Source organism: Lygodium microphyllum, chromosome 1 (genome assembly GCF_053477565.2).
Source record: "Lygodium microphyllum isolate KBCC chromosome 1, Lygodium_microphyllum_v1.1.10, whole genome shotgun sequence".
Classification (NCBI taxonomy): Eukaryota; Viridiplantae; Streptophyta; class Polypodiopsida; order Schizaeales; family Lygodiaceae; genus Lygodium; species Lygodium microphyllum.
Window position 1 is genome coordinate 11,392,753 of NC_141135.1, and position 26,422 is coordinate 11,419,174.

Below are 26,422 nucleotides of genomic sequence, written 5' to 3' on the forward strand. Positions count from 1 at the left end.
TTTGTGCGTGTAGAATGCTAGTGTATATTATAAAACTAAAGACATAGCTTTAAAGATTATTGCTCATACAAACTCTAATCTACCTCTAAGTAATTCATCAATGGTTTGCCTAGTCTTTAAAATCAAAAATATATTCTAGATACTTTGAATGTAAGGAATTTCAATTGGAAGGGTATTATGATTCAATGGAGAAGAGAGGGGGGAGAGAGAGATGAAAATAACTTTTGAGAGAGAGAGAGAGAGAGAGAGAGAGAGAGAGAGAAGAGATAAAAACAACTATTGATAAGAGACAAGAAAGATGTGTCCTTTTAAAAATTCATTGATAAGAGAGAAGAGAAAGAAATGTGAAAAGTACTTTGGATAGAGAGGTACCTTTTTCAAACTAATGTTGTAGGAGAGGCCCAAAAGTAGAATTGTAGTATTATAGGAGAGAGTGATAGAAAATTTTGAGGCCAAACAGCCCCCTTGTTTGGCTTCAAAATTTTCTAGCACTCTCTCCTATGATACTACCTTAGACCCCCTCCTACACTAATAGCCTTGGATCTTAACACACACACACACACACACTCTCTCTCTCTCTCTCTCTCTCTCTCTCTCTCTCTCTCTCTCTCTCTCTCTCTGTTTGTGGCTTTAAGAAATTCTAGCAACTCTCTCCTATAACACCACAATACTACCTTTGGACTTTTCCTATATTAATAGCTTTGGACCTTTATCAAAACACACACACACACACACATACTCTCTCTGTGTGTATATGTGTATGGCTTTAAAAAATTCTTTTAACTTTCTTTTACAATACTACATTTGGGTCTTTCCTACACATTAATAGCTTTGGATCTTTATCAACACACACACACTCTCTCTATATGTGTGTGTGTGTGTGTGTGTGTGTGTTAAAACAATTATAACAACTCTCTCCTATAATACTACAATACTACCTTTAGGTTTCTCTTACATTAATAACTTTGGACCTTTATCAAAATACACACACACACACACACTCTCTCTCTCTCTCTCTCCTATAATACTACAATACTACCTTTGGGTTTCTCTTACATTAATAACACCTTTATCAAAATACACACACACACACACTCTCTCTCTCTCTCTCTCTCTCTCTCAAGATCTACACTTAGAATAAAAAGTCACATTTTGATTATAATTTTAATAGTATAAATTTTTTAAATCCTAGATAAGTTTTTATTTTTTCACATACACAATGCAAATTAAGACAATTGCCATTATATGTTATGTTAATTATTAGTTTTTAATATTAAGAGAAAAAAGTCCCAAAAGAGAGAACTACTTTTTGTTTATAAGGTCCAAACATTTCAATATAGTTCATTTAAAAAGTCTCAATCTATTATGTCTCATATTAAAACATATCATAAATATATACATAATTTGATCTTCCTAACTAGTAATTATTTTTTATCTCTTCTCTCTCATCAAATATTATTTCAAGACTTCTCTCTCATCTGAAAATTATATAGATATACATATCTCTCTTCTCTTGTTCTCTATGGATTCTATTGAGTCCTAATGACGAGAGAGAGAGAGAGAGAGAGAGAGAGAGAGAGAGAGAGAGAGAGAGTTGTAAGAGATACACATAGTGAGAAATGAAGACAAGGGCCATACACAAATACATCACAAATAAAGAGAGAGGCGTATACACACATGCATTACTTAAATTATTGCTTAGTTAATAATTCAATTACTAATTATTTTTAATTAATTATTAAATAAACTATTAAAAGAGGGGAGAGAGAGAGAGATAAAGACTAATGAGAGAAGGAGAATGTGAGATAAACGAGAGAGAGAGAGAGAGAGAGAGAGAGAGAGAGAGAGAGAGAGAGAGAGAGAGAGAGAGAGAGATTATGTGACTTGCTTTAACTTTTTTTTGGTCGAGAAGGGGGTTGCTAGCAACTCGTAGAGAAGAGGGTTACTTACAACCCCTTTTCGAGATGATTTTTTTTTTCACAAGTCTCCTCCATCGTTTTTTTAGGAATTTTTTTCTTATCGAATAGGGTGTTATTGACAATCCCTTCTTAGTGAATTTTTTTTTCACAAGTCAGCTCCCTAAAATTTTTTGCACTCAATATGGAGTTGTTAGCAATCCCTTCCTAACAAATTTTTTTTCATAATTGTCCTTAGAGAGATAGAGGCAACTTGTTAATTTTTTTCACAGAGAAGGGGTTTCTAGCAACCCTCATCTGGCAATAAAAAAATTTGCATTCCCTTAGAGAGATGATGGAGGGGAGTTGTGATTCAAATCTCTCTCTCTCTCTCTCTCTCTCTCTCTCTCTCTCTCTCTCTCTCTCTCTCTCTCTCTCTCTCTCTCTCTCTCTCTCTCTCTCTCTTGTTGAGAAGGGGTTGCCAAAAACCCCTGTTCAGCAAAAAAAATTTCATATCCTTCTATAGAAATATATTTGCAATGGTATCTTATTGATGTGTTCTCTGTATGTAATAAAACTATGAATGGTAGGATAATGTGTGGGCAATTGGAGAAGGGGATGTTGCAAACTTTGCCAAGGAAATGCATAGATTATATACACTTGAAGGAGGAGTAGCTCACATATAAGCATCACCAGACTTAGCAGCAATGGAATGAGGAGGTGTACCAGAGATGTTCTATCTTCCTCGACTACGTAAATGTGAATTCCCCTCCAATAAAAATGCATTACACAAAATATATTCAAAGAAAAAAAGATGCAAGAGACATAAGGATCTAAATTCCCGATAAGTAATTCTACATATATTCTTTAAAATATGTCACACTTTTATGTCTTCTTCTAAAGAGAATATGGTTGATTATAGAAAAGTGATACCTCTAGTGCATTTATTCTCGTAACTCTTTCTTCGATAAGGAGTCAAGGTGAAACCACAATTTCTAAAATATATTGATGATATTGATTCGCCACACTTTAGCCCTACAATGATACTATTTATGGATGATAGCATAAAGAAGATGCAATGTAACCCACCTAACTCCTTTACATATCCATTTACATTTCAAGAAAATCCCATGGATACCATCCTCTTCAAACACATGCTTCCCTATTTGATTGAGGAAAATCCCTTCAATACTATCTTCTTGGAGTACATACTTCCATGTTTGACTAAGCTAGCAAGTTTTCATGGGGGAGTCTAGAAGTTTGTTAGAGAACACCCATTTCACTCTCTAGCAATGAACAGTTGGATTGATATTTAATATTTGTAATAAATATGTTCATTTGCTTTGCACATAGTAGTTCACTAACTTGCAAATGCATTTGTGAATTTAGTATGTTTTTGTAGTTTTTGTAATAAGTTCATGAAGTACAATGTAAAATATATCAGTATATTAAAATATTTGATTGTTGAAGTTAAGAGTTTAAAATGAAGAATTCTTGAAAGAAATAACAGCTACAATATGTAGCTATATTTTATGAAGATTATGAAGCAATTGCTTGCAAGGGTCTATTGTAAATAAATGCATAACTTCAATCCATATGTAAGCCTAATTAAAAGAGGAAGAGAGAACAATGTGCAAGTATAAGTGGATGTGTCTCTAGTTTGCTCGTGTGTGCATAATTAAAATACTAACACATCAAGATGTAATTATAAAATATGTGCAAAGCAGGGAAAGAGGGGAAATGTGAATGTATATATAGTGTGATATCTCATATGTATGCATAATTGAACCATTAACATTGTGATAATAAAATCAAAGATAAGTAGATAAGCTTAATATAGTGATGTAAATAAGTTAAGGAGAGAGAACTACTAATGCATCGAGAGAGAGAGAGAGAGAGAGAGAAAGAGGGTGTTATTGAGGGGGAGATGCATGTTGTGGGTCTCCAACATATATATATTATTGAGGAGAGTGAGATATTGGTGGTTGGTCTCCAATATATGAGGAGAGAGAGAGAGAGAGAGAGAGAGAGAGAGAGAGAGAGAGAGAGAGAGAGAGAGAGAGGAGAATCAATTGTGGTTCTGATGAGGAGGAGGAGAGTAAGATGTGGTGGTGTAGTGGCAGTGCTAATGGTGGTAATGTTATTGAGGGGAGTGAGATGTTAGCGGTTTGTTGCCCCCAACATATGAGGAGAGAGAGAGGAGAATTGGTTGTGGTTATAATGAGGTAGGGAAGAGTAAGGTATCATGGTGATGGTGGCGGTACTAGTGGTGGTGGTGGGGGTGGGGGTGGGGGTGGGGGTGACAATGGAGGACCAACATTGATGCTTGATTTATGCCCAAAAGAAAAAGAGGACCAAGTGGACTATGTGGAATAAAACTTGAGGTTGCCATAAAAAGCTCGCCCAAAATCTCACTTCTCACATGTACTCCTTACAAATGCAATAGTGTTGAACTCTACAATAATGTTGAACTACTACTACAGATGCTAATCAAGCTATTGTTGAAAGTAAGCACTGATAGTCCTTACAAATGTAGTAGTACTTAACTCTACAATAGTGTTGAATTGCTACTACTAATTCTAATCAAGCTATTGTTGAAAGTAAGCATTGGCAATCCTCACAAATGCAATAGTAATGAAATGTTGCTACTAATGCTAATCAGGCTATTACTAAAAGTAAGCATTGATACTCCTTACAAATGCTAATCAATTTATTGTTGAAGCTATTGTTGTCGAATTGAATGAGCTGCACCTCAGATTCATGCTAATACAAAGTCAGTACCCATCTCTTCATCCATGTACCTTCCTAGAGAAGCATCCATATGAACCCCAAAGGTTCATTGGAGAACCTTGTACAAAGACTCATAAAGGAGATATGCTCTCCCAAGCCCTATTGACGCAATAACAAAGCAGAGTGCTCTTCAAAATGGCCTTATTAAAGAGCCACTTGTAAGATCAAAGAAGAGTTAGGATAAATCAATAGTTAAAACACTTTGGATTTGTGGAGGTGGCTTCCACATGGTGAATAATGGGCTGATCTTACTAAAATGATCTCAAAGTATATTGACATTAGCATAGTGTTTCTCGGTTTGGCTTAGCAACAAATGGTTCATAGGTTCCATTCTTTCATTCTTTAAGGGAGCTATTATGTAGCTTGATTGCAAACAAATGTAGTAGTAGAAGACTCTATACTAGTTGTAGCAATAGTTCTTTTCATTGATGATATCCATATGCTTGATATAAAATGCTTTTCATATTTGGACAATGCACTTGAAATTTCATTATCTCTGATTGCGATCTTTATAGCAAATCACAACATCTGCATAGTCAGTGATGGCATGAATCAATCAAAAGACACTCTTGTTATGTTTCCTATTTGGATGCAACTTAGTCTCATCCTCATTCTATTGAGTCATAAGGTGTTGGAAGTGTCCCAAGTTTCCCCGAATGAGAACCAATCTTAACCCCATTCTATTTAATCAAATGGCATTGTTGCAATTCTCATCACTTCATGTAATTTATGACTCTACCACATCAACCAAATAAAGAAGTACATTGGGATGAAGTTCTACATTTCCCTTTTGTGACCTTGTTGATTGCTAATTTCATAAGCTTATTAATCAAATCACTAACTCTAAGGAGGTAACTTTAGGTATCCACTCTTTGTTTGCATTGTTGGGGGTAAAGGCGCCTCCGCCTAGCCGCCCGTGTATTACTACACTGGCAGTCACCGCCACTGCACACTGCAGGTGGCGGGTGCCCGTCAACTGTCACTTTATTCTTTATTCTTTTAGTGACAGTTTGAATAAAGGAACGCCCGGTCACACATTGTGACTATTGGAGTTCCCATTTCTTGTCTCTCTCTCTCTTGCTCTTGCTCTCCCGCCATAGCTCTCAAGTCCAAGCTTCGGTCCTTCTCTCCCTTTCAATTGGTATTAGAGCTCGGCTTTCCGACTCTTGAGCTTGGTTCGTGGCATTCTCAGCTTCCCATCGACTCCCCACTCACATTGGGTCTCCTTCCCTGCAGCCATAGCTCATTCTCTTGAGCTCCCATCACTCCTCGGCTTTCTGAACTTCTTCCCGGCCTATTGAGGCACCATCAGGGCATTGACATTGAGGTATTGCTTCATTATTTCAGAGTTTTACTTCAGTTCTCAGGTCTCACAGGCTGTAAACAAGTTGTGGACAACCATAGCTCACACCTCTTGGAGCTTCCTTCACCTGGATCTTGCTTCCAGCCTATCAAGGCTTGCTGAGGCTTAGTGTATGCCTTCTTTGGCCCTCATTTGTGCCCCATTGTTGACACATGGGACAGCAGAGCCCCTAGCCAGCTCACGTTTTTTTTACGCCTGTTTTAAAATCTGGCCCAAAAATCACTCTTTGTGTCATATCTCGGGCATTCGGAACCTGATTCAGGCAAGGTAAGAGTCTAAGTTGGGATTTTGGCACGCTCCAGACGCGATGGTGATGTCGGATTTGCCAAATTTTGATGACAGAATCTTCTGCAACAGATTTCAGGTTTGAGACAACATGTATTTGTATGCCTATGCTTGTTTAGGCATGACTACATAACCGGTTTAATGCCTATTGCATCCCGATTGATTGGGGGATTGAAGCTACATGTAATGCTATGATTTTGGCCTGATTTTGGGGTTGGAAATACACAATTTATAATAGTAAATGCATGCTAAATACTCTTGGACTGAAGCTATCTTTCATGCTTTGACATATGCCTATTGGTTCCGGATGTATGTCTTGGGTTATGCTATGATGTATTGATCATCAAGGGACGACTTTGAGCTTGTCATTGTATCTGGATGCTTTTGGAAGCTTGAGCTTATTTCAGCCCACACTTATTGACACTGGTATATGCTTTGACAGTGATGCTTCTTGGGTTTATGCATACCCGTTGCCTATGGTTGATTACCCTATGCATACATTGAGCTTGAGTGCTCATTGAAGCTCCACCTTGGATGCATTTTGGATTATCTGGAGTAGTCTTGGATGTTACTTGGCTTGTCAGAGTTTGAATTGGGATGTATTTGATGTCTTACATGCTTACGGATGCTCTACCGCCTACATGTTCGGGATGTACTATTGATGTATTGTCTTGGACTTATGTCATTGGCACTGTGTCTTGCCTTGGCTTGAGCTCTTGAGCTCGTACATACGACTTTTGTGCCAGTGGGAGCATTCTTGAATGCTTATCAGACATTGAGCAGGCGGTACTTTTACAGACACTTGAGACTTTGGGACTTCTTACCTTTTGGGATGATACATCATATGTCTTGGTTCACTGTATGCTTATGAGCTAAGTCTCAGTTTTGGATCCGTATCTTTGTGAACTGACACCTACTTGTGTCAAGTTTTGGTAGTGGCAGGACCACTTTGCCCCGTTGACTGGGGGGTGGTGCCTACTCATTGGCAAATGTTTGTATGACATACTTAGGTGTTGGATTCATGCTTATCGACCGTCATATGCTTATGCTATGCCCGCATGATGCCGGCTTTGGTCTTGGCAATATCTGATTGCCTTGGGATTCGATTTTGGCACTGTTAGCTCTCTTTTACTGAAATCTGAAATTTATTACAGCAAGCATATATGTATGGACTGACATGGATTTTTCATGCTGAAACACTCTAAAATGATGTACTTTCACTAGTACTTGGTGGGCAGCAGCTTTGGTTCCACTTTTCTCGCCATTTTCCCTCGATTTTGGTGATTTTTTTGTCATTTTCTGCAGTAAACAATAAGCAATTTTGAACTGTCTATAGTCTTCTAACCTGCACTATGGCGAGTTCGTCCACTAATCATGATGTTTTCAACATCACTAAGCTTGATGGTATGAATTACTTTTATTGGAAGAGCTAGATTTGGTAGGTGTTGGTGCATAAATCACAGATCAAACCTTTGAGGTTAAGCGGGCATCCACCTATAACTATGCCAGATGAGGAATGGCTTGAGCTTGATGAGTTATGCAAGTTCACTATTGTATTGTCTCTCACAGAACAGGTTCACTATAATGTCTTTGAGGAAGAACAGAGTGCATGGCAGTTGTGGGATAAGATCAAAAATCTCTATGACAAGAAAAGTCTAGCGAGTCAGATATATTGGCTGAAGCAGCTTATGGATTTGCGCATGAAGGAGAATGTGACTATGTCTGCTCACTTGAGCCAGTTCCATGCTATACTCAAGAACTTGATTTCGCAGGACATCACTTTTGTAGAGGATGTCACTCCTCTTTTCTTGCTTGGTACTCTTAATGAGTCATGGGATGTATTCCGCACTACATTATGTGCCTCTACTGCTACCTTGAAATTATCTGATGTTGAGAGTGCTCTTCTGCAGAAAGAGGTTAACCATAAGAATTTGGATGCCTCTCGTGTGTCTCATGCTATGACAGTTAGAGGGCATGCACGAAAAGTCATCCTCAGTCATGATGTAGTCTTTCATGAAGACAAGATGCATAGGTAGCCTAAGAGAGTTGTTGAGATCCATAGGGTTATATTTCAGGAGGATCCGCGAGCTCCCACACAGCCAATTGGACAACCTACAGCTACAGCATATGCTCATGGTCAGGGCATTGGACAGGCAGCTAGGCACGCAGTAGAGCTTGCCGTGAGACAGTCTACTAGAGATAGATGTCCACCTGATAGATTTCAGCCCTCGATGCATTATGTCTTGGTTACAGATGTAGGAGAGCCTTTCACTTATGATGATGCTATGCGTAGGGGTGACAGTCACTCGTAGGAGAGGGCTATGCAATCTGAGATAGACTCCCTGCATAAAAATGACACTTGGGATTTGGTTTCCTTGCCTACAAGCAAGAAGGCTTTGCCATGCAAGTGGGTGTACAAGCTAAAAAGCACCCCTAGACACCCCAAGCAGGCATACAAGGCTAGATTGGTAGCAAAGAGTTTTAAGCAGGAGCATGGTGTGGACTTTGATGAGGTCTTTTCTCCTGTGGTTAAGATGACCACCCTGTGCTTAGTCTTGGCTTTGGTTGCTCAGCTTGACTTGGATTTATACCAGATGGATGTCAAGATGGCTTTCTTACATGGGGACTTGCATGATGAGATTTATATGGAGCAGCCTAAGGGCTTTGTAGAACCTGGCAGGGAGCACCTAGTGTGCAAATTGAAGAAAAGTCTTTATGGCTTGAAACAGGCACCTAGGGAGTGGTATCATAAGTTTGATGTCTTTATGCAGTCATAGGGCTACAGCCGGAGTGCTATGGATCTGTGTCTTTACACGAAGAAAGCTTGTAATGGTTCTTTATTGATTTTGGTACTCTATGTGGATGATATGTTGATAAAGCAGGGAAAGCTCATGATGAGCTAGATGCTCGTAAGGCTTAGCTCAAGAAGATCTTTGAGATGAAAGATCTAGGACAGGCCGCTCACATACTTGGTATGCGCATTAGACGCGACAGACATTAGGGACTCCTCTACTTGTCATAGAGGGAGTACATTCATAAAGTCCTTGAGCGCTTTCGCATGCAGGATGTAAAGCCTATTGGCTATCCATTGCCTTCTTATGTGAATGTATCACAGGTTGATTGTCCGCAGACAAAAGAGTAGAAGGCCGAGATGGCCAAGATTCCCTATGCATCCGCAGTGGGCAATCTTATGTATGCCATGATAGCCACTCATCCAGATATTGCCTTTGTAGTTGGTGTTGTGGGACGCTATATGGCGCACGCTATATGGCTACACTTGGCAAGAAGCATTAGGATGCCATGAAGGGTATCATGAGGTACCTGAAGGGCACTGCAGATATGTGCATATGCTATGGCAGCCAGGATACAGGAGTCGTGGGGTACACTGACTCTGATTATACAGGACATGCAGATAGTAGGAAGTCCACTTACGACTATGTATTCACATATGCTGGAGGTGCTGTTTCTTGGATGTCCAGGGTGCAGAAATGCATGGCCCTTTCTACTACAGAGGCCGAGTATGTTGCAGCCACACTGAGGCTTGCAAGGAGGCCATTTGGTTGGGTCGTTTGGTTGCTGACCTTGGTATTGATGCTATCCCTACACTGCATTCGGATTCTATGAGTGTTATTTAGTTAACCAAGAATCCGGTCTTCCATGCGAAGACGAAACACATTGAGGTGAGATATCACTTCATACGTGGGGTCATTGAGGACAAGTTTGTTGACCTTGTCAAGATCTCGACTGACCAAAATCCTACAGATCTGCTTACGAAAAGCCTCTCTACAGAGTGCTTTGCCTTCCTCAGGAGGTTGATGGGCGTGGGATGAGATGACGTCTTTCCTCATCCTGTTGTACATGTGTACATGTTGTACTATCTTTTTTTTCTTTTTCTCTTTTCACTCCTCACTAGGGCATATTCGCCTTTAAGTGGGAGGTTGTTGGGGGTAAAGGCACCTCCGCCTAGCTGCCCATGTATTACTTGTTAGAAATCAAGCTCACCGTCAGTGTGTCTTCATCTATGACCGACATCTATGATAGCTAGTGTGTACAGCTGTCTACATGTGACTACATTAAATAAGTCGAGTTAGTAGTCTCAGTGACCTGACTAGAGTTAGTCAGTCTAGTCTATGTTTACACTAGGTCACTTTATCTTGTAGTGTGTGTGCTTTCCAGTTAAGTGTGTGGAAATGAAGGAATGAGCTTGAGAGCCTAAAGGCTCATGGATATGTAGTCTTTCTCTTTCTCTCTCTCTACTCTTTGAACATGGTATCAGAGCTTCATCCATGAGGCTATGGGAGAATGGGCATGACAACTTGCAGTGCAAAGGAGATGGAAGTAAGGAATCAGGAAGAAGTTGGACACTTGTAAATGAAGCCATAGTCAAAGAAAGGAATCAGCGTGGACTGCCTTCTAAAAATCGTGGACTGCCTCCTGAAAATCAGCAACCTGTGTTTGAAAATCGTGGACTGCCTCCTGAAAATCAGCAACCTGTATCTGAAAATCTGCGCCTGCTGATCTGAATGGACAGCAACCTGTATCTGAAAATCTGCGCCTTGCTGATTTGAATGGACAGCAACCTGTATCTGAAAATCTGCGCCTGCTGATCTGAGTGGACAGCAACCTGTCAATCTTCAGTGGGGCACCTGGACAAGGTTCATAGAGCATGTATGCTCACTATTGAATGTATTTAAAGTGTGCAAGGAGTAAATGCTTGTGTGGGAGCTCTGTTATGAGCTGGAATGACAAACACATACTTGTAATCATTTCTGAACTGCTGTAAACATGAATGGACAGCATGCATTCAGTCATTACTGACACACAGGAGCCTTGTACTACACTCAGAAGGCATCTTTGGAGCACAAGAATGTGTTAAAGCATGTATACATTGGATCAAACGTCTTGGAGCTGAGATCTCTTGCTCAGAATACTCAGATCTGAAAATCTGAAAACTGTCATACATAGTCAATGTCAGAATACTCAGATCTGAAAATCTGAAAACTGTCATGCACAGTCAATGTGACAGAATACTCAGATCTGAAAATCAATGACAGGCTGAAAACTGTCATACACAGTCAATGACAGAATACTCAGATCTGAAAATCAATGACAGGCTAAAAACTATCATACACAGTCAATGACAAGTACTGTGCATTACTGAAGCAATACAGGTCATCTTGGGGGTTCCATCATCTATATGAACTGGCCTATACATACTGAATGCATGGAGAATTGAAGCAAGCAATGAGCATCATTGAAAACTGAATTTTGAAGCTGAAATAAATGCAGTTACACTGTCCTGGTTAATTACAAACAGCTCATGAGGTTTATGCCATTGGTCAATGAAGACAGGTTGTCTATGCCTACTCAGATGCTCATGTATTGAACTTGCCACTACAAAGTAAATGTATGACATGGTCAAAAGACATTTTGGAGCTACTTGGAGCTTGGTATGCTGAATTTTGGTTGACTGCAACCTGAAACTGAATTTGTTGGCACACTCAGTTTTGGACTTGAAATTGCTGCTGGTTACTCATAGTTTACAGTTTTCAGACTACATGTATGTACCTTGGCAGTGACATAAGCTTAAGCTGAAGCAAACACATAGCTTATGTATTGACTCTTGTAGTACTCCTACAAGAAGTAGATCTCATCCAACAATTTGTGACTGAAGCCTTAGTAAATTAGCTTATTGACTCTTGATCAACACCGTACCATGTTGCTCATCGTGGATGCATAAGGGATCTTGGCCATCTTGTCCTTCTACTCATCAGATTGAAGACAATTAGCCCGACTAACCTTCACATGAGAAGGTAAAGGACAACCGCTAGGGTCAACATCCTACATATGAAACCATTCAAGGACCTTTTGAATGTACTCCTTTTGTGACAAGTAAAGAAGCCCTTGAGAGTGATCCTAGGTGCCTACTTGAGGCCATAAAGACTCTTTCTCAACTTGCACACTAGGTCTTCCCTACCTTTTTACCAAAAGCCCTTAGGCAATTGCAAATAAATCTCATCATGCAAGTCCCCATGTAAGAAAGTCATCTTTATATCCATTTGATGGAGGTCTAGATTTAACTAGCAACCAAGGCCAAAATCAATCGTAGGGTAGTCATCTTGACTATAGGAGAAAAGACTTCTTCAAAGTCAACACGATGCTCCTTCTTAAAACCCTTAGCAACTAAATTGGACTTATATGCTAGCTTGGGGCATCTAGGGGTACTCTTTAACTTGTATACCCACTTGCATAGCAATGCATGCTTTCCACTAGGCAAAGGAACCCAATCCCACGTATGATTTTTTTTCAATGAGTCATACTCTCACTGCATAGAACTCTCCCAAGAGTGACTATCACTTCTGCACATGGCCTAGTCATAGGTAAGAGGCTCACCAATATTTATCACCATAGCTTAATCCATGGAGGGCTCAAACTACTTACGAGGATGTTTATCTCTAGTATAATGTCTCAAAGTAGGCTATGGACCTATACATCCTATCTAACATCATGGTCATGGGCCACTAGAGCATCAACAGTGGAGGCCATCTAGCCGACTGTACGAGAGCAAGAGGCTCCTCTTGAAATATCACCCTATGTACCTCAATTACCTACTCATGTTGCTTATGTATTTTCTCCTCGTGGAAAACAATATGATGGGGCCGCAGATGACCTTTCAAGCTTACTAATCCCATATGTGATAGACCATCTCATGTGCCTCCCTATAACCCATAAATATGCATTTCATTGCCTTAGGATCTAGCTTTTTATTACACTTGTCCTTGGGAATATGGCAAAAAGCCTCACAATCAAAGACACGTGAATGGGTATCTTATGGACCTTTTCCAAGCCAAACCTCCTTTGCAACTTGATAGTCATATAACAGTGCATGGGAATCTATTAATCAAATGTACAACAATTGTAACTGCCTTAACTTAGAAATGCTACAGTGAGCCTACTTGGCTACATATACTATAGATTCTCTCATGAATAATCGTGTTTATATCCTCAATCATACCATTTTGGACTTTTGGTTAAAGCCAAAACATGGCATATATCATGCAAAGTAAAGATATTGCATGAAGCAAATTGCAGACGTATATCTCCAATACCAACAATATTCAATGCCAAGTCATTACCCAATTTGATAGATCTTGTCATGATATGATAGGAGTGGAACCACTCTTGATGAGGAGAAACATGAAATAAAGCCCCTAAATCAATTAGCCAACACTAAGCATAGCTGATGAGGCATTAGTCAACTATGAAACATCAAGAGAGGAAGTTGCAAGTATGTAATCATTATCCTAATCAGTTTGCACTACATTAATCTCTTCAATCTTGACATTGGACTTACTGGGGACAATTGCGATAATTGTTCTTTTCTTACACTTTGCCCTTTTCCTTTTCCTTGTACTTATCATCATGCATTTTATGGCACTGTGGCTGAATATGACCTAGCTTTCCACAATAATAACAACTCAATGCAAACTTATGGCCATGGGACTTATTGCAAGATTGTCCATGTGACTGAGATCAAGACTTCTTAGAGTCTCTACCACAACGGTCATTACTACTCGTAGCATCCTTACCGTCTCTAACTATCAAAGCATGAGAGCTATGGAAAGTATCAATATTCTTTATGTTCACTTCTTCATTCAATGATGCACCTTAATTTCAGCCCATCAGCAGGAATATTTGCACACATAGTAGTACAGAATCTATCCCATGATTCACACAATGTAACCAATAAGAACAACAATGGAAGATTTTCCTTAAAGGCAATCCTCTACGAAGACACTTAGCTGAAAATAGAATGAAACTCATTTAAGTGGGAGGACATGGAAATCTCCTCCTTCATACGAAGGTCCATGAGTTGCTTCAGCCAATACATTTGAGAGGCAAGGCTCTACTTATCATAGACATCACAAATATTCTCCCATAACTAACACGTAGTCTACCCTTCAAAGGCAACATTATAGAATACTTGCTTAGAGAGTGACAAAATGATTGAATATTTACATAAGTCATCCAATTCAGTCCAATCCTCCACATCAAAGCATTTGGGCTTGACACCCTTGTGTCTCAATGGCTTAGTTTGCAATTTCTGCACCAAAACTTGTCATATTTATGCCTTCTAGTAGTTGTAATTAGTGCCATCCAATTTGTCAATGTTAAAGATAGCATTGTCATTTGATCCACCAGTCATCATGCCAACAAACAAAAGCATAGTATAAGAAGAGAGCTTGCTATAAATGACTACAAATCAACCCCAAATCATAGCCAAGAGAAGGTCTAAATGGAAGAAAACATCAAAGTGTAGGGCTGTTGTCAGTAATGAATTGTTAAATCAAAGCATCTGCTCTCATAAATAATGCATAAATATGCAATTATAGCATTACTATAATAAATGTAGCAATGAATCCGAGACATATTATGGGAAAGTGATAAGGAAAATCCAAGCTTGCGCTACTAGGTATATCTTGCAACAACTAGGATATGTAAGAGGAGCTAGCAGTGAAGATGCATGTAACTAGTACCGAGATCTATCACACAACCTCAATGTGTTAGTAACCATACATATAGTAGGCATAGACATCATGCATGTAGTAGGTCTCTAAGGTAATAGAAGAGAATTGCCAAGCGCACAACCAACTGAGCAAAAGATAATGTGGCTCAATATATAGCCAGAAAGCATGTATACATTATTGACATCATGTTGACAAAGATAAGTGTCGATATCTAAGACATATAATCAAATCAGCCCACTAAAGAGTAACTGCATCCAAGAAGCATAAAGAGAGCATATACATATCTGAATGAGTCCCATTGTCTCAATGAATGAAGCTCAAGCTCAACTGTATGAATCCAAAGCTCAATGCAAATATCCAAGTGTCAAGTGATTCCCATTAGAACAAAATCGAATGCCAACTAAGTAAGACAAGCGAAATAGATCGTATACATGACATTCAAGCATCCAAGATGCATGAAGCATAAGTTGGAAGCATAAAACCCAATAAAATCTTCAAGTCCATAATTGAATAGTCCGTTGAAGAAATTGAAGCATATAGCCAAAGCTCCAAGATATCAAACGTAGCTCAAAGTCAAAGATCAAAGCATGCCATAATCATATTTGGGTCCAAGCATTAATGGCAAACATCAACACATCCAAGTGGTATACCCAAATAACATAAAATCCCAATAGGCATAACCTTCACAATGAAAAACACTTGCTACCCACTATAGGATAGTGATTCCAAAAATACATCTTAATACATCCTAAAATGATATAGGAACCACTAGATATCACATAAGCTTGTCCTATGAGCATTAGGAGCCCAAAAAATGAGGGATATGGCTGTTCTAGATAGGGTAACACTAAGTCTATTTGAGTATTCGACCAATGGCTAAGCATAGACTACTTAAAAGAGTGCTCAAATGATAGCAAATGATGCCATGACCAAGTGTGTCAATGGTTCTCCATGCACTGAAGTGATTGTGAGAGAGCTCAATGCACTTAGTGGTTGAAGTGACACCTTACTGTAGCAAACTATAACGAAGGAGGCTGGAGGGGAGAGAGAGAGAGAGAGAGAGAGAGAGAGAGAGAGAGAGAGAGAGAGAAATGAAAGGAGAGAGAAAGACTAGCAGAACATAGAGAAAGGCAAGAAGAAGAGAGAGCATGCCAAGATGAGGAGAGACAAGGTAGGGGAGGCCATGAAAGTTGAAGGAGAAGAAGATGAAGATGAAAGGGCATTCATATTAACTGATAATGGAAAAATGAAACCCCATATGTTCTTATATATTTGGTTGTATAGCCGACATTTTCCCCTATTTTTCTCTAACATATATGCAATTAAAATTTTTGATCAATGTTGATCCATTTACTCTCGCCCTTGCCTCTCAATTGAACAAACAGATGTTGCTTCTCTCTACCCATCCCAAGCTCACATTTCTCTTAAGAAAATTTGGCCATGTTATGTAGACTATGAAAAGATTCATTGCTCACAAATGCTAGAGACCTCCACATCCCTTGTTCTTACCTTCCTCCTTACCCACCTAGCTTGGAATTCCTATTTGAGTGTTGGATATTCCCATATGCATGTGTAAAAATGTGAGCTCAATTTAGAAGGTGCTCTCTTTTCATGCATGTGCAACTAATTGTGCCACAATAGCTACAACGGGCCTCGTGCTGTGCAATGCACAATGATGGTGCAAAAGTGCATAGACATACCCATTGGCATAAAAGTTATTGTAGATAGATGGGAGATGACCCTTGAGTGTAGTGAAGAGAAAATAGTGCTCGTGACGATACGCGTGACCCATATCCTGTGATTTGTGGTTACACAAGAATAATAAGATACATACTTGATTACCAACTCTTGCATTCCCAATCACGATTTATCAAGAAGGTTCAGAAGGGTTAGTGCATTCTCAGCCAAGGATTATTTATTGCAACATAGAGAACCTTACAAAAATGTGTAAAGAAAACTTAAACTAGCTTAGAAGAATCAAAGTATGTTCTGGTACATGCAAATAAGCAAGAAGACTTACCGTGTTCTTATGTGGCTAGAGGTTTTTTTCTTGTTTCTCGGGGAGGCTTGACAATGTGATGCATCAAAGTGACCGTAAGGTGAAAATTTCCGTCATCACAATAGCTGCATAATCGAAAAGGTTACTCCACATCAGGAGATTCTCACGGGGCTCTTTACGGGACGCGTGAGAACCCGGCGCGACGCATGAGGCGCTGTGGAGAGACCAGCTTTGCAAAACCAACGGCGTTTTGATTGTGGGATCTCTTCGGTTTTTAAATGGATAACAACGTATTTGGATGAGGGTGGTGGGGCAAGTTCTCACGAAGTTTGCGTGGAGGAGTGAGAAAGTGGACGACGCGACACGTCAGAGAGACTCTCTCGAAGGTTATCTACTGGAAGATGGATCTCGTAGTATGTACATGCCCGTCCCCTTGCGGAAGATTCTCCGGTCGTCATCCTACATATTTATAGAGACAGAAGAAGTGTGATGTATCTATATGTAGGTATGTGATGTGACGAATCTTGAAACAAGCTTCAAACGTCCCCGTGTCTGTACATTGTTTCTTGCTTCTGCTTCTCTGCACTTTCAGCGTCCTTCTCTTCTCTTCTGTTTCTATGGAGGTGCATGCATGTGTTCGAGGTGCCATGGCGCCCTCCTCTCTCCTTCAAACCCTGCGCCTTCTCCAGGGAGGCAGCGGTCTCTCCTCTCTCGCAGCCCTGCCGTTGCCGCAACCTGCCGATCCTGGCTGTTGTGCGCACTCTCGGGTGCAGCGACTTCACATATTCGCCGACAAGAATGCTCGATTGTACCAAGATCGCGGCATGAGAACACGGTAAAAGCTCTTCTTCTTCTTGAGAGAGAGAGAGAGAGAGAGGACGGGATCTCTTTTGCAGATTCTTTTGAGCAACAAAGTATCTTTGACGATACTGCTTTGTAAATTGTAAATTTCTCTTCTTTCAAGACACCCACTCTCCGTGATTCTGCTACTTTGTAACTGTCTTTTGTTTTTAATGTTAATATGGTTCTAGAGATGGGTCTTAGAAAGAGGGGAAGAGGGAGATTCACATGCATCGGGTTCTTGTGCAGGATGTGGTCTTCCGAGAGAACAAGCCAAGGTTCCCCGATCAGGGCTGTGCCTGTCCAAGTTGCTCACGAGCTCCTCAATGCCGGACACCATTACCTAGATGTCAGGTACACCCTTCAAACCTTGATTTTTCTTGTTTTGCTTGGATTGTAGAGAATCTAGCACCCTTACGGTTTTCTCATGGTTAGTTTTAGCAGTTGTGAGCTCTTGCTTGAGATTAAGGTAAGGGCATTTTCATCATGTTAGTGTTGCTATCACCAATAGAATAAACACAAGAATGTTTTTTGTTGTGTATCTTATAATCAATGGCTTTGTGGAGTCTTAAAAGAAGCCATAGAAGAATCGTAGTTATTAAGGAGAGTCCCCAAGTTATGGGGGAAGTTGCAAATATCGTAGCGAGTTTTGAATTAATTTATGCCCTTAGGATGTCGTGTTGAAAGATTAGCCATATCGAAAAACAAGAAGTTCATGTGCTCCGCATGGTGCTTGACAAATGTAGTAGAACAATACTTGGAACAATGTTTTAGAAGCGATAAGCGAGTTTCCAAGAGAATCACATGCATGGAAATTTGTTTGTCATGGTTAGCTTGTTGGTAGATAGATGATCAGCACATAGATGCACAATCTTGTCTTTCGTTGGGGTAAGATGAATGAAGCAGCAAAAGTAAAGAGCAGTTGATGAACATCAAATTGAAGTAGCTTCTTTGTGTCCATTGCTTTGAAAGGTTTGTTAGAGATCTTGCTTGGTGGTTGTAGGCCAATAGTATTTTAAATGGGTAGTAAGACCTAGGATGGAAGGCCATTTTCTCTTAAAAACTTTGCTGATAGTGATTGAAAGCCATTAGAAAAGGAGGTCTAAATTGGATAGTTGAAGTGTATGGATGTAAATCTTCCCATAATGACTAGCTCAGAAGATGGGTGATTACACAAATTGATCGGCTTTGATGATAAACAGAGGGAAGCTGTTGTTCTCTCATTAGATTTTGGAGCATTGGCCTTGATCCATTTTGGTTGAGAAAAATATTACCACTAATCATAGGGATAGCATTGAAATTGCTGGCAAAGCAGCTCACTGAATGGAAGTTGGCCAGATTTGCCATGAATATCCTATTGTCCTTTGTAGACTCTCCTTTTGCTTATATTGAGAAGTGTTGGAGCATCCATTTTCTCCCAAGGATAATATTGTTGTTAACTAATGGGTGTATCAAGGAAACCTATTCTAACTTCCCTTGTGAACTCACCCCCTTGCTTAGCTTGAACTTCAGTGAACTCTCGCTCTTGCTCATCTTGAACTTGAGGGCAGGCCACCTCTCTAACAGTGAACTCTCCCTCTTACTTATCTTGAACTTGAGCAAAGGCCACCGAGTGATTATAAAGGTGGGAAAAATAATTGAGGTGGTGGTGCGATGGTAGTGGTACTTATGGCTGAAAAGGTTGAACTGCTGTTGGATGGAGTCTAGCTTAGAATGCTTGACTGTGTGGTAGCATAAGCATTTTTTTAATAGCTAATATTGTTCTTGTTTATAGAAGTTTATAAAGTACGTTCTGTCCTGTGGCTTCTGAGCTTAAGCTTGTAAGGTTTTGTTTTGCTCTCTTGGTTTTGATGCTTTGGATCAGACTACTGGTGGAAATTAGCTTTTGATTTTTGACTTGGGGTGAATGAGTCAAGGCATGTGAAGAGCAGTTGAACTGTTGAGGCCTTATCCATTTTTGGGAGAGCACCTTTTTGAAGAGTGAGGGACTAGTAAGAGCCAACAATGCAGAGAGCTGAGAGATAGTGCCTCATGATGATGGTTGACTTTACAACATGTAATTTTGGACCCACAGCACCAATAGAATCCATGAAATCTTCAAAATCTGAATCAAAATAAAGAAGAAAATGCAAAATGTATGTACAAACATTGAATTTTGTGTCTGACTCCTTGGGAGGGCTTATTAAGCAGAACAATGTCATGGAACAAACTCCGGGGCAGCAAAGAGAGAGTACTCAATTGATAGTTGTTGTGGTTTGTGGTGAACAAAGTCTGAATAGGCGTGGAAAGTGTCTACACACTATAGAGAATTTAGACATACAATTGCAGAGCATAGAGGACAGTTTTGTACACTTTTAAGAGTTCTGAAAAGCCTCTAGAAGACAGTCCACATGTGCAGATGAATGCAAATCAAATGACACATATGCAAGGCCTCTCAGGTTGGTCTGGGGTAATGAGAAAATGGTATCATGCTGGAGGTGTGAAGAAAGGCCATGGCTAACAGAAAAAATATGAAATGTTTAACATGTAGAATACAATCTGTTGAATGCTGAATGATCATTGAATGAATAAGAATGTAGATGGTACAATTAGGCAGCCATGAATATTTGTCTCTCAAGGACCAAGGCAATGGTGACTTGGAGTGGTGTTGGAGTGTATTGTACTTGACAGATCATGAAATGCAGCAGCAATAGTCCATAAGACTCTTTTATGACATCTAATGATGGCAGCAGTAGTGTGTGCAGTCCAGCAGGCTGAAAATGCACAAATGGCTGAGTGAATGATGACCTCAGCACTCCAGAAAGTGACCAACAAAGCTGGATAACAGCAGGGCGGCATGTGAGCAGTCAAATCACTGCATACAATGATGATGTCAACTGTTAGATGATCTCAGATCAGCCAAATGCAGGGGCGGCATCGGTGGATAGAGGATTTTGGATCAGCAAGGGCCTCTAGAGAGACAACTGAGGGATAGTCCCCTGTTGTAAATAGCTTCCAAATCAGGGTGTGGCAGGGTGGAGCAGCTCCTAGATGAGTGGCAGCAGCTGAAGCATAACCTCCACTGATGGTGATGTTCTGCATGCGGGCAACAGGAGGTAGATGATGAAGATGGGCTGAAGAATGACCGGCAGCTCCTTCGGATGGGGTATGGAAAGTAGTGTGAGTGTGGACTAATGATGAGAATGAGGCATAAGGGCTGCACAATCAGTGATTCCATTTATAGAGGATTTTAGAGCATTTGTCCCACTCTTCAAATTTAGGAGAATCTAATAAGGATTAATGCATTGTGATTTAGGATTAGTGCAGGGACTTATGCATTCATAGTCACTAGGGACTAGGGATGGGGACCTGGGGGGGAATGGGGACGTAATAATTATATATTTTCTAGATATAATTGAGACACTTTATAATGAGATTACTAAAAACCTCCTTAAAATCATAAATGTCACATAAAAGACTTGAAAGTTGAAACTGAACAGTTGTTAAATAAACAATGAATACTCAAATTGAATTGTACAAGTGACAATGCCAAATGGTGACTTTAGCATGAGAAGTTGGTACTCAAAATAAATACAAGAAATAATAATGAGTAGAAGACTAGAAATGGCACTCAGGGATGAGTACTCGCTGCTCAAAGTAGTCGTTGAAGACGATAAGAAAGTTGAGACAATACAAACTGATAAATGTCAAGGACTCAAATGACTAGGAACTATGAACTACAAATTTGTATCCTAATCATCAATTGGAAGGAGAATGCTCCATCTCATGCATGACATAATCATCCTCTTGGGATCTTCTTGTTGGGCATGCTGGGCTTGCTACTCTTGCTCATCCTCCTATTGTTTCTCCCATACCACAAATGGATTTGTAGGTGCAATCACACTCTTTCCCAACATGTGCAAATTGGCACTTACAAATACCAAGTCATTTGCCTCTTGCACACCCAAACTATTTTACTTTTTTGAAGCAATATGTGAATAGGAGCTCCATGGCTCCTCCAAACAAGATGAGCTCATAGCAGAACTCAATATGTGGACAGCCAATGCCTGCAACTCAAGCCCCTCAGCTCCATAGTGCTCCCGCCATAAGGCAGCCCCAACTCTATGCTTGTCATCCTGTGCATCCTCACTACCATATATCCCATGACGAGATTTGTACCTTACAAGGCTGTCCTTGATCTTACGTCTCTCGTTAGAGTTGGGCACCATCTTCCTCAATATTGTCATCCAACCACCAACCACCTCATTATCCCTATTCTAATGACTCTCCTGAAACTTAGGATCCAACACAAATGCAGTTGTATGTAGAGGAGAATAATAACCGTTCCATTGTGTGACACATAATGTGTGTAACTCCTCATATCTTTGTGCCATCTCACAATCCTCATCATCATCATCAAAAGGAAAGAAAGTACGCAGCTTCTCAATCATTTTGTCCATGGCCTTGTAGACTTTTCCAATGGATGCTTGCATACTGTCCACAAGTCTCAACGAATGCATCATTGGTTGTACCATGGCATCAATCCAATGCGCATCATCCCACAACGTGGCATCTTCTACTCATTCGACACATTTTATCCCTATAGTAGTGGAGGACAATGCATTTGTGCGATACTCGTTACTAATGAAGATTTGTCTCAAAGCAGCATAGCATGTGCTTAGGCGACCAAGCATCAAAAAATTATAAGCAAACTGGGTTTGCGAGTACTTCAAGAGAACCTTCTTGGATCTCTTGTGAAACTCATCTCCCATTCAAGTTTGCCCATAGTCAATTTATCCCTATAGTAGTGGAGGACAATGCATTTGTGCGATACTCGTTACTAATGAAGATTTGTCTCAAAGCAGCATAGCATGTGCTTAGGCGACCAAGCATCAAAAAATTATAAGCAAACTGTGTTTGCGAGTACTTCAAGAGAACCTTCTTTGGATCTCTTGTGAAACTCATCTCCCATTCAAGTTTGCCCATAGTCAATCAGCCCTTCAATGTTGCTCTGATACCATGTTAGAGTGCAGCAAATGTTGAAACATATGACGGTATTGGAAGAAAATGAACTTGAAGAGAAGAGGGGGAGAGAAAAGAAACAGTAGAATGTAGAAATCTGTAGTAAATGAATGCTGAGATGAAGAAGGTAGATATGTACATGGGCTGTTGAATGTATATTTGTGAGGTGATCTTTTTCTTCACTTGAAAATGACAAGTGAGAAATGACTAGGGTAGGCAAGCTTGTAAATAGGCCCAAAAAATAGGGAAAAACTGATCAGGTCAGCTAGTAAAATAAAGTGGCCTATTATTGGCCGACTGTTGCACAATACAATTGCAGCAATAAAATGATCACAATAAATATTGTGCAGAAAATCTAACTGCCACATGGTATCCTACAGGGCTTGTCTAGCTTGTCTCATTGCCCAAAAATGCTTGAAATGACTTAGTGATTAAATAGAACTGTTTGACTCGTGAATAGGAAATGTGTAACTGTGCTGAAGAGTACCAGCTGTTCAAAGAGCCGAACTGTCTAACATAGGTTTCCTTTAGGGAAGACCACCAAACGTAAATTTTCAGCTTGCTGTTTGCTGTAGAAAACATAGATTTTTTGTGTTTTATAGGTGCTTTCGACAAAGGTGGGAGTTAGGACATTGTCATCCTTGCAGGTGTAGTTGATTATTCTCTCCTCATTCTACAGCCAAACACAGCTGATTTAGTGTGTCTCTATAGGTTTAGAGACATGGAAATTTATTAGTTTTAAGGCTTCGATGACTTAGATGATGAGGAGTCTATTCAAACTCCCTTTGTGAGGCAGCATGCATAGAAATAGGGAACGGCCATTCCGGCTTGTAGGAACGGCCTAACGCGTTCCAGACCCTCAGAGGAGGTGAAACGGCTAGGGAACGTTCCCTTTCGTTTCCAAGGCCGTTCCCTACCGTTCCTTGCCATTCCTTGCTGTTCCCCTGTCGGTCCCCCTGCCGTTCCCTGTTTGGAATGGCCATTCCAGGCTTGTTGATCAAAAATTTATGTTTTTTCTAGTTTTTTCTTTTTGCTTGTATCACACTCCTTCTATCACATGTTCACCCATCTCCATCGCCTAATGTGCACACACTAATCTCTCTTTCTCTCTCTCTCTCTCTCTCTCTCTCATTGAAGATTCAAAGTGTCGAGACAACCCACAAGCCAATCAAGAGTCCATGCAAAGTTCAAATTTGATGCATTATGAACTCTTGCAAATCACAATAAAATTTCAGCCTGTTCTCAACTCCAAGGTAATCATTCATTTATATTGTCTAATTTCAAGAGAAACTGGGATAATTGGGGCAATTCAGAGCAATTTGGAGCTATGGGGATAATTGAGTCAATTTTGGGACATTTGGGTCAATTTGGAGCATTGAGGGATATTGGGCAATTAGAGGGACATTCTTTGGGGCAACTTGGGTCATGTAGGGCATATTTGGGGCACTTAAGACGTGTGCCGTTCCCCCAACCTTGGATGTTCCCCTTGTTCCAGGGGGTCCTGTTCTTGTTTTTGTTCCCATTGCCAATTCCAAGTAAGTATGGCGGCGTGATCGTTGAGAAGATCAGAGTGTTAGTAGTCATGTTTGTCATGCCTTGTCATCTCCTGCCTATGAGCCTCAGTCTGAGTCATACGAGGACTTTAGGAGCTTTGACTTGTCTATCACTTGTTTTGATAGAGGAAATAGCTCATTCTAGAGCATACAATTTATTGTATTTCAATGCATTTTCTCCTCCAATTGGGATTTTATGTGCATTTCTCGGGGCAGTTTTTGCATTCTTCAACCTACCTCGCCTGTTGAACATTGTCCACCCTTTTCGGGATTTTTCTGAGCATTTTTGGCATTTTTACAAGCATTGAATGTTGGCTGGCCATATTTTTGGCCCCAAATATCAAGTTGGCCAATTTTTGGGATTTTTGGCTATTTATAGTCATTTCCCACTTGGCAGCCAGTTAGATTATCATCTTCCCTCCTTCCTTGGCAAATGCACACTCCGACTCCCTATCTCCGGTGTTGCTATCATTATCAACCTGATCTGGTGTCCTCATTGACGCTATGGGCTGTGTTCAAGGACTGATCAGTCCTTCTATATTCAACATTTGTTTCTTGTTTAGTGCAGGTTTCTTTTCCTCTTGTCTCTCTCTTTCTCTATATTCAAGTTCCTTCTTTTGTTGTGCACTCTCACATGGTATCAAAGCATGGTATTTGAGAGCGACAGAGAGTTCATGAGGCCATCCATATTTGCATGTGTTGAAAACACGAGCTCCTAGTAGCTAGCGACTGCATCTGGTGCTTAGGCGTCATCATTTGGAGCCTACTAGGTGGAGGTGATTGTTTGTTTTTTGGGCGACTACCTTCTACAGTCAAACGCAACCTTTCAGGAGCAAGTGACAATATTCACATCAGCGTTTTGGTGCTTTTGCATCCTTCGTGAGTAATCGACAATATTTTCTTCCTTAGTTGGACTTCTATATCAAGATCTTTATATCTTGTAGTTGATTCCTTCTCTCTCGGGGCAAACACAACTTTTTGTGGGTGTTTTGGAGATATATATGAAGATGTCTTATCACTAGTTCTTTGTTGACTCAGAGGATGAGGTCTCTGTTCCTTCCTTTGAGAGAGAAAGATATTTTCGTGCTAGTTCACGGGATGACCGGAGGTCACCTAGCCCGTTTGTACGAGATTCCTCTCCTTCTCGTTCTCTCCATGTTTCACAGAAGGCTTGTTCGGTTGGCATTCATATGCTTTCCATGGCACCCTTTATACAAGTACTCGTACTCCCTTCTTTATCCAAAGAAGACTGGCTTGATGGTTCCAACTACTTGCTTTGGTCGTGTAAGGTGGAGTGTGTCCTTGATACCTTCGATCTTTGGGAGTTACCCATCCTATTCCTAGTCGAGTGGAGAATCGCACCCTTGGATCATTAATGGATTGTGCGGCCTTATGGGATCGGCTCAACTCAAGAGCTCGATCTTTCTTCTTTATGAGCTTTATAGAATTCTGTCCTAGTACATGTGTGTAGGTTGCGGAAAGTAGCGGAAGTGTGGACAAAGCTTGCATCTTTGTACCATCAGAAGACATTTTTCCATTAGATTACTCTCGAGAAGAAACTATGGATGCTCACTATTGATGATTTTTCTTCCATGAAAAATCATATCAATAGGTTGGAGGACATGAGGAATGAGCTTGCGTCCCTTTGCAAGGTGATCTCTTCAGAGGATATGGCCATGATTCTTTTGACTTAGCTACCATCTCCCTAGTTTGATGTCTTCTACACAAGCCATCTTACATTGAGGGCGCCCGAGAAGCTCCTATGGGAGGAGCTTGCCTTGCTTGTTTTGGAGCATGATATGCGCATCAAAGAGGTCGCTAGTGGATCCACCTCCACCAAAGCGTTCGTTGTAAGTTCGGGAGGGGGGATGCAGAAGAAAGGAAAGTCACAGGCTAAAAGATAGGAGAGTTCTTTAGGTTCTGACTTTGACTCGGAGAAGCCTAATTGGCCATACTCTAGGAAAGGGACACATCCAGAGGAGAAATGTTGGAAGAAGTATCCTCACCTTCGTCCAAGAGTGAAGGATGGCGCTACAATGTCCGAGCCTTCTACCTCTACTCTAGCGGCTACCCATGAGTCAGTGTTTCTTCATATTGTTGACTTGGAGGAGCCTTCTTCCATGGTTGCCTCATCTCTGAGAGGCCTTGGCTGGTTGATAGTGGAGTTT

At 40.4% G+C, this 26,422-nt stretch overlaps 1 protein-coding gene across 1 annotated transcript in view; it reads left to right on the forward strand.

Moving 5' to 3' along the window:
• Positions 1–17,256: 17,256 nt before the first annotated feature.
• Positions 17,257–26,422, forward strand: part of LOC148040843 (thiosulfate sulfurtransferase 16, chloroplastic-like) — a 28,571-nt gene continuing 19,405 nt past the window's right edge. Inside the window, exons 1-2 of the mRNA XM_087669650.1 lie at positions 17,257–17,695; positions 17,950–18,054. Of these exons, the coding sequence (XP_087525776.1) occupies positions 17,478–17,695; positions 17,950–18,054 (323 nt within the window). The 5' untranslated portion in view covers positions 17,257–17,477. The remainder of the gene's footprint in view (positions 17,696–17,949; positions 18,055–26,422) is intronic.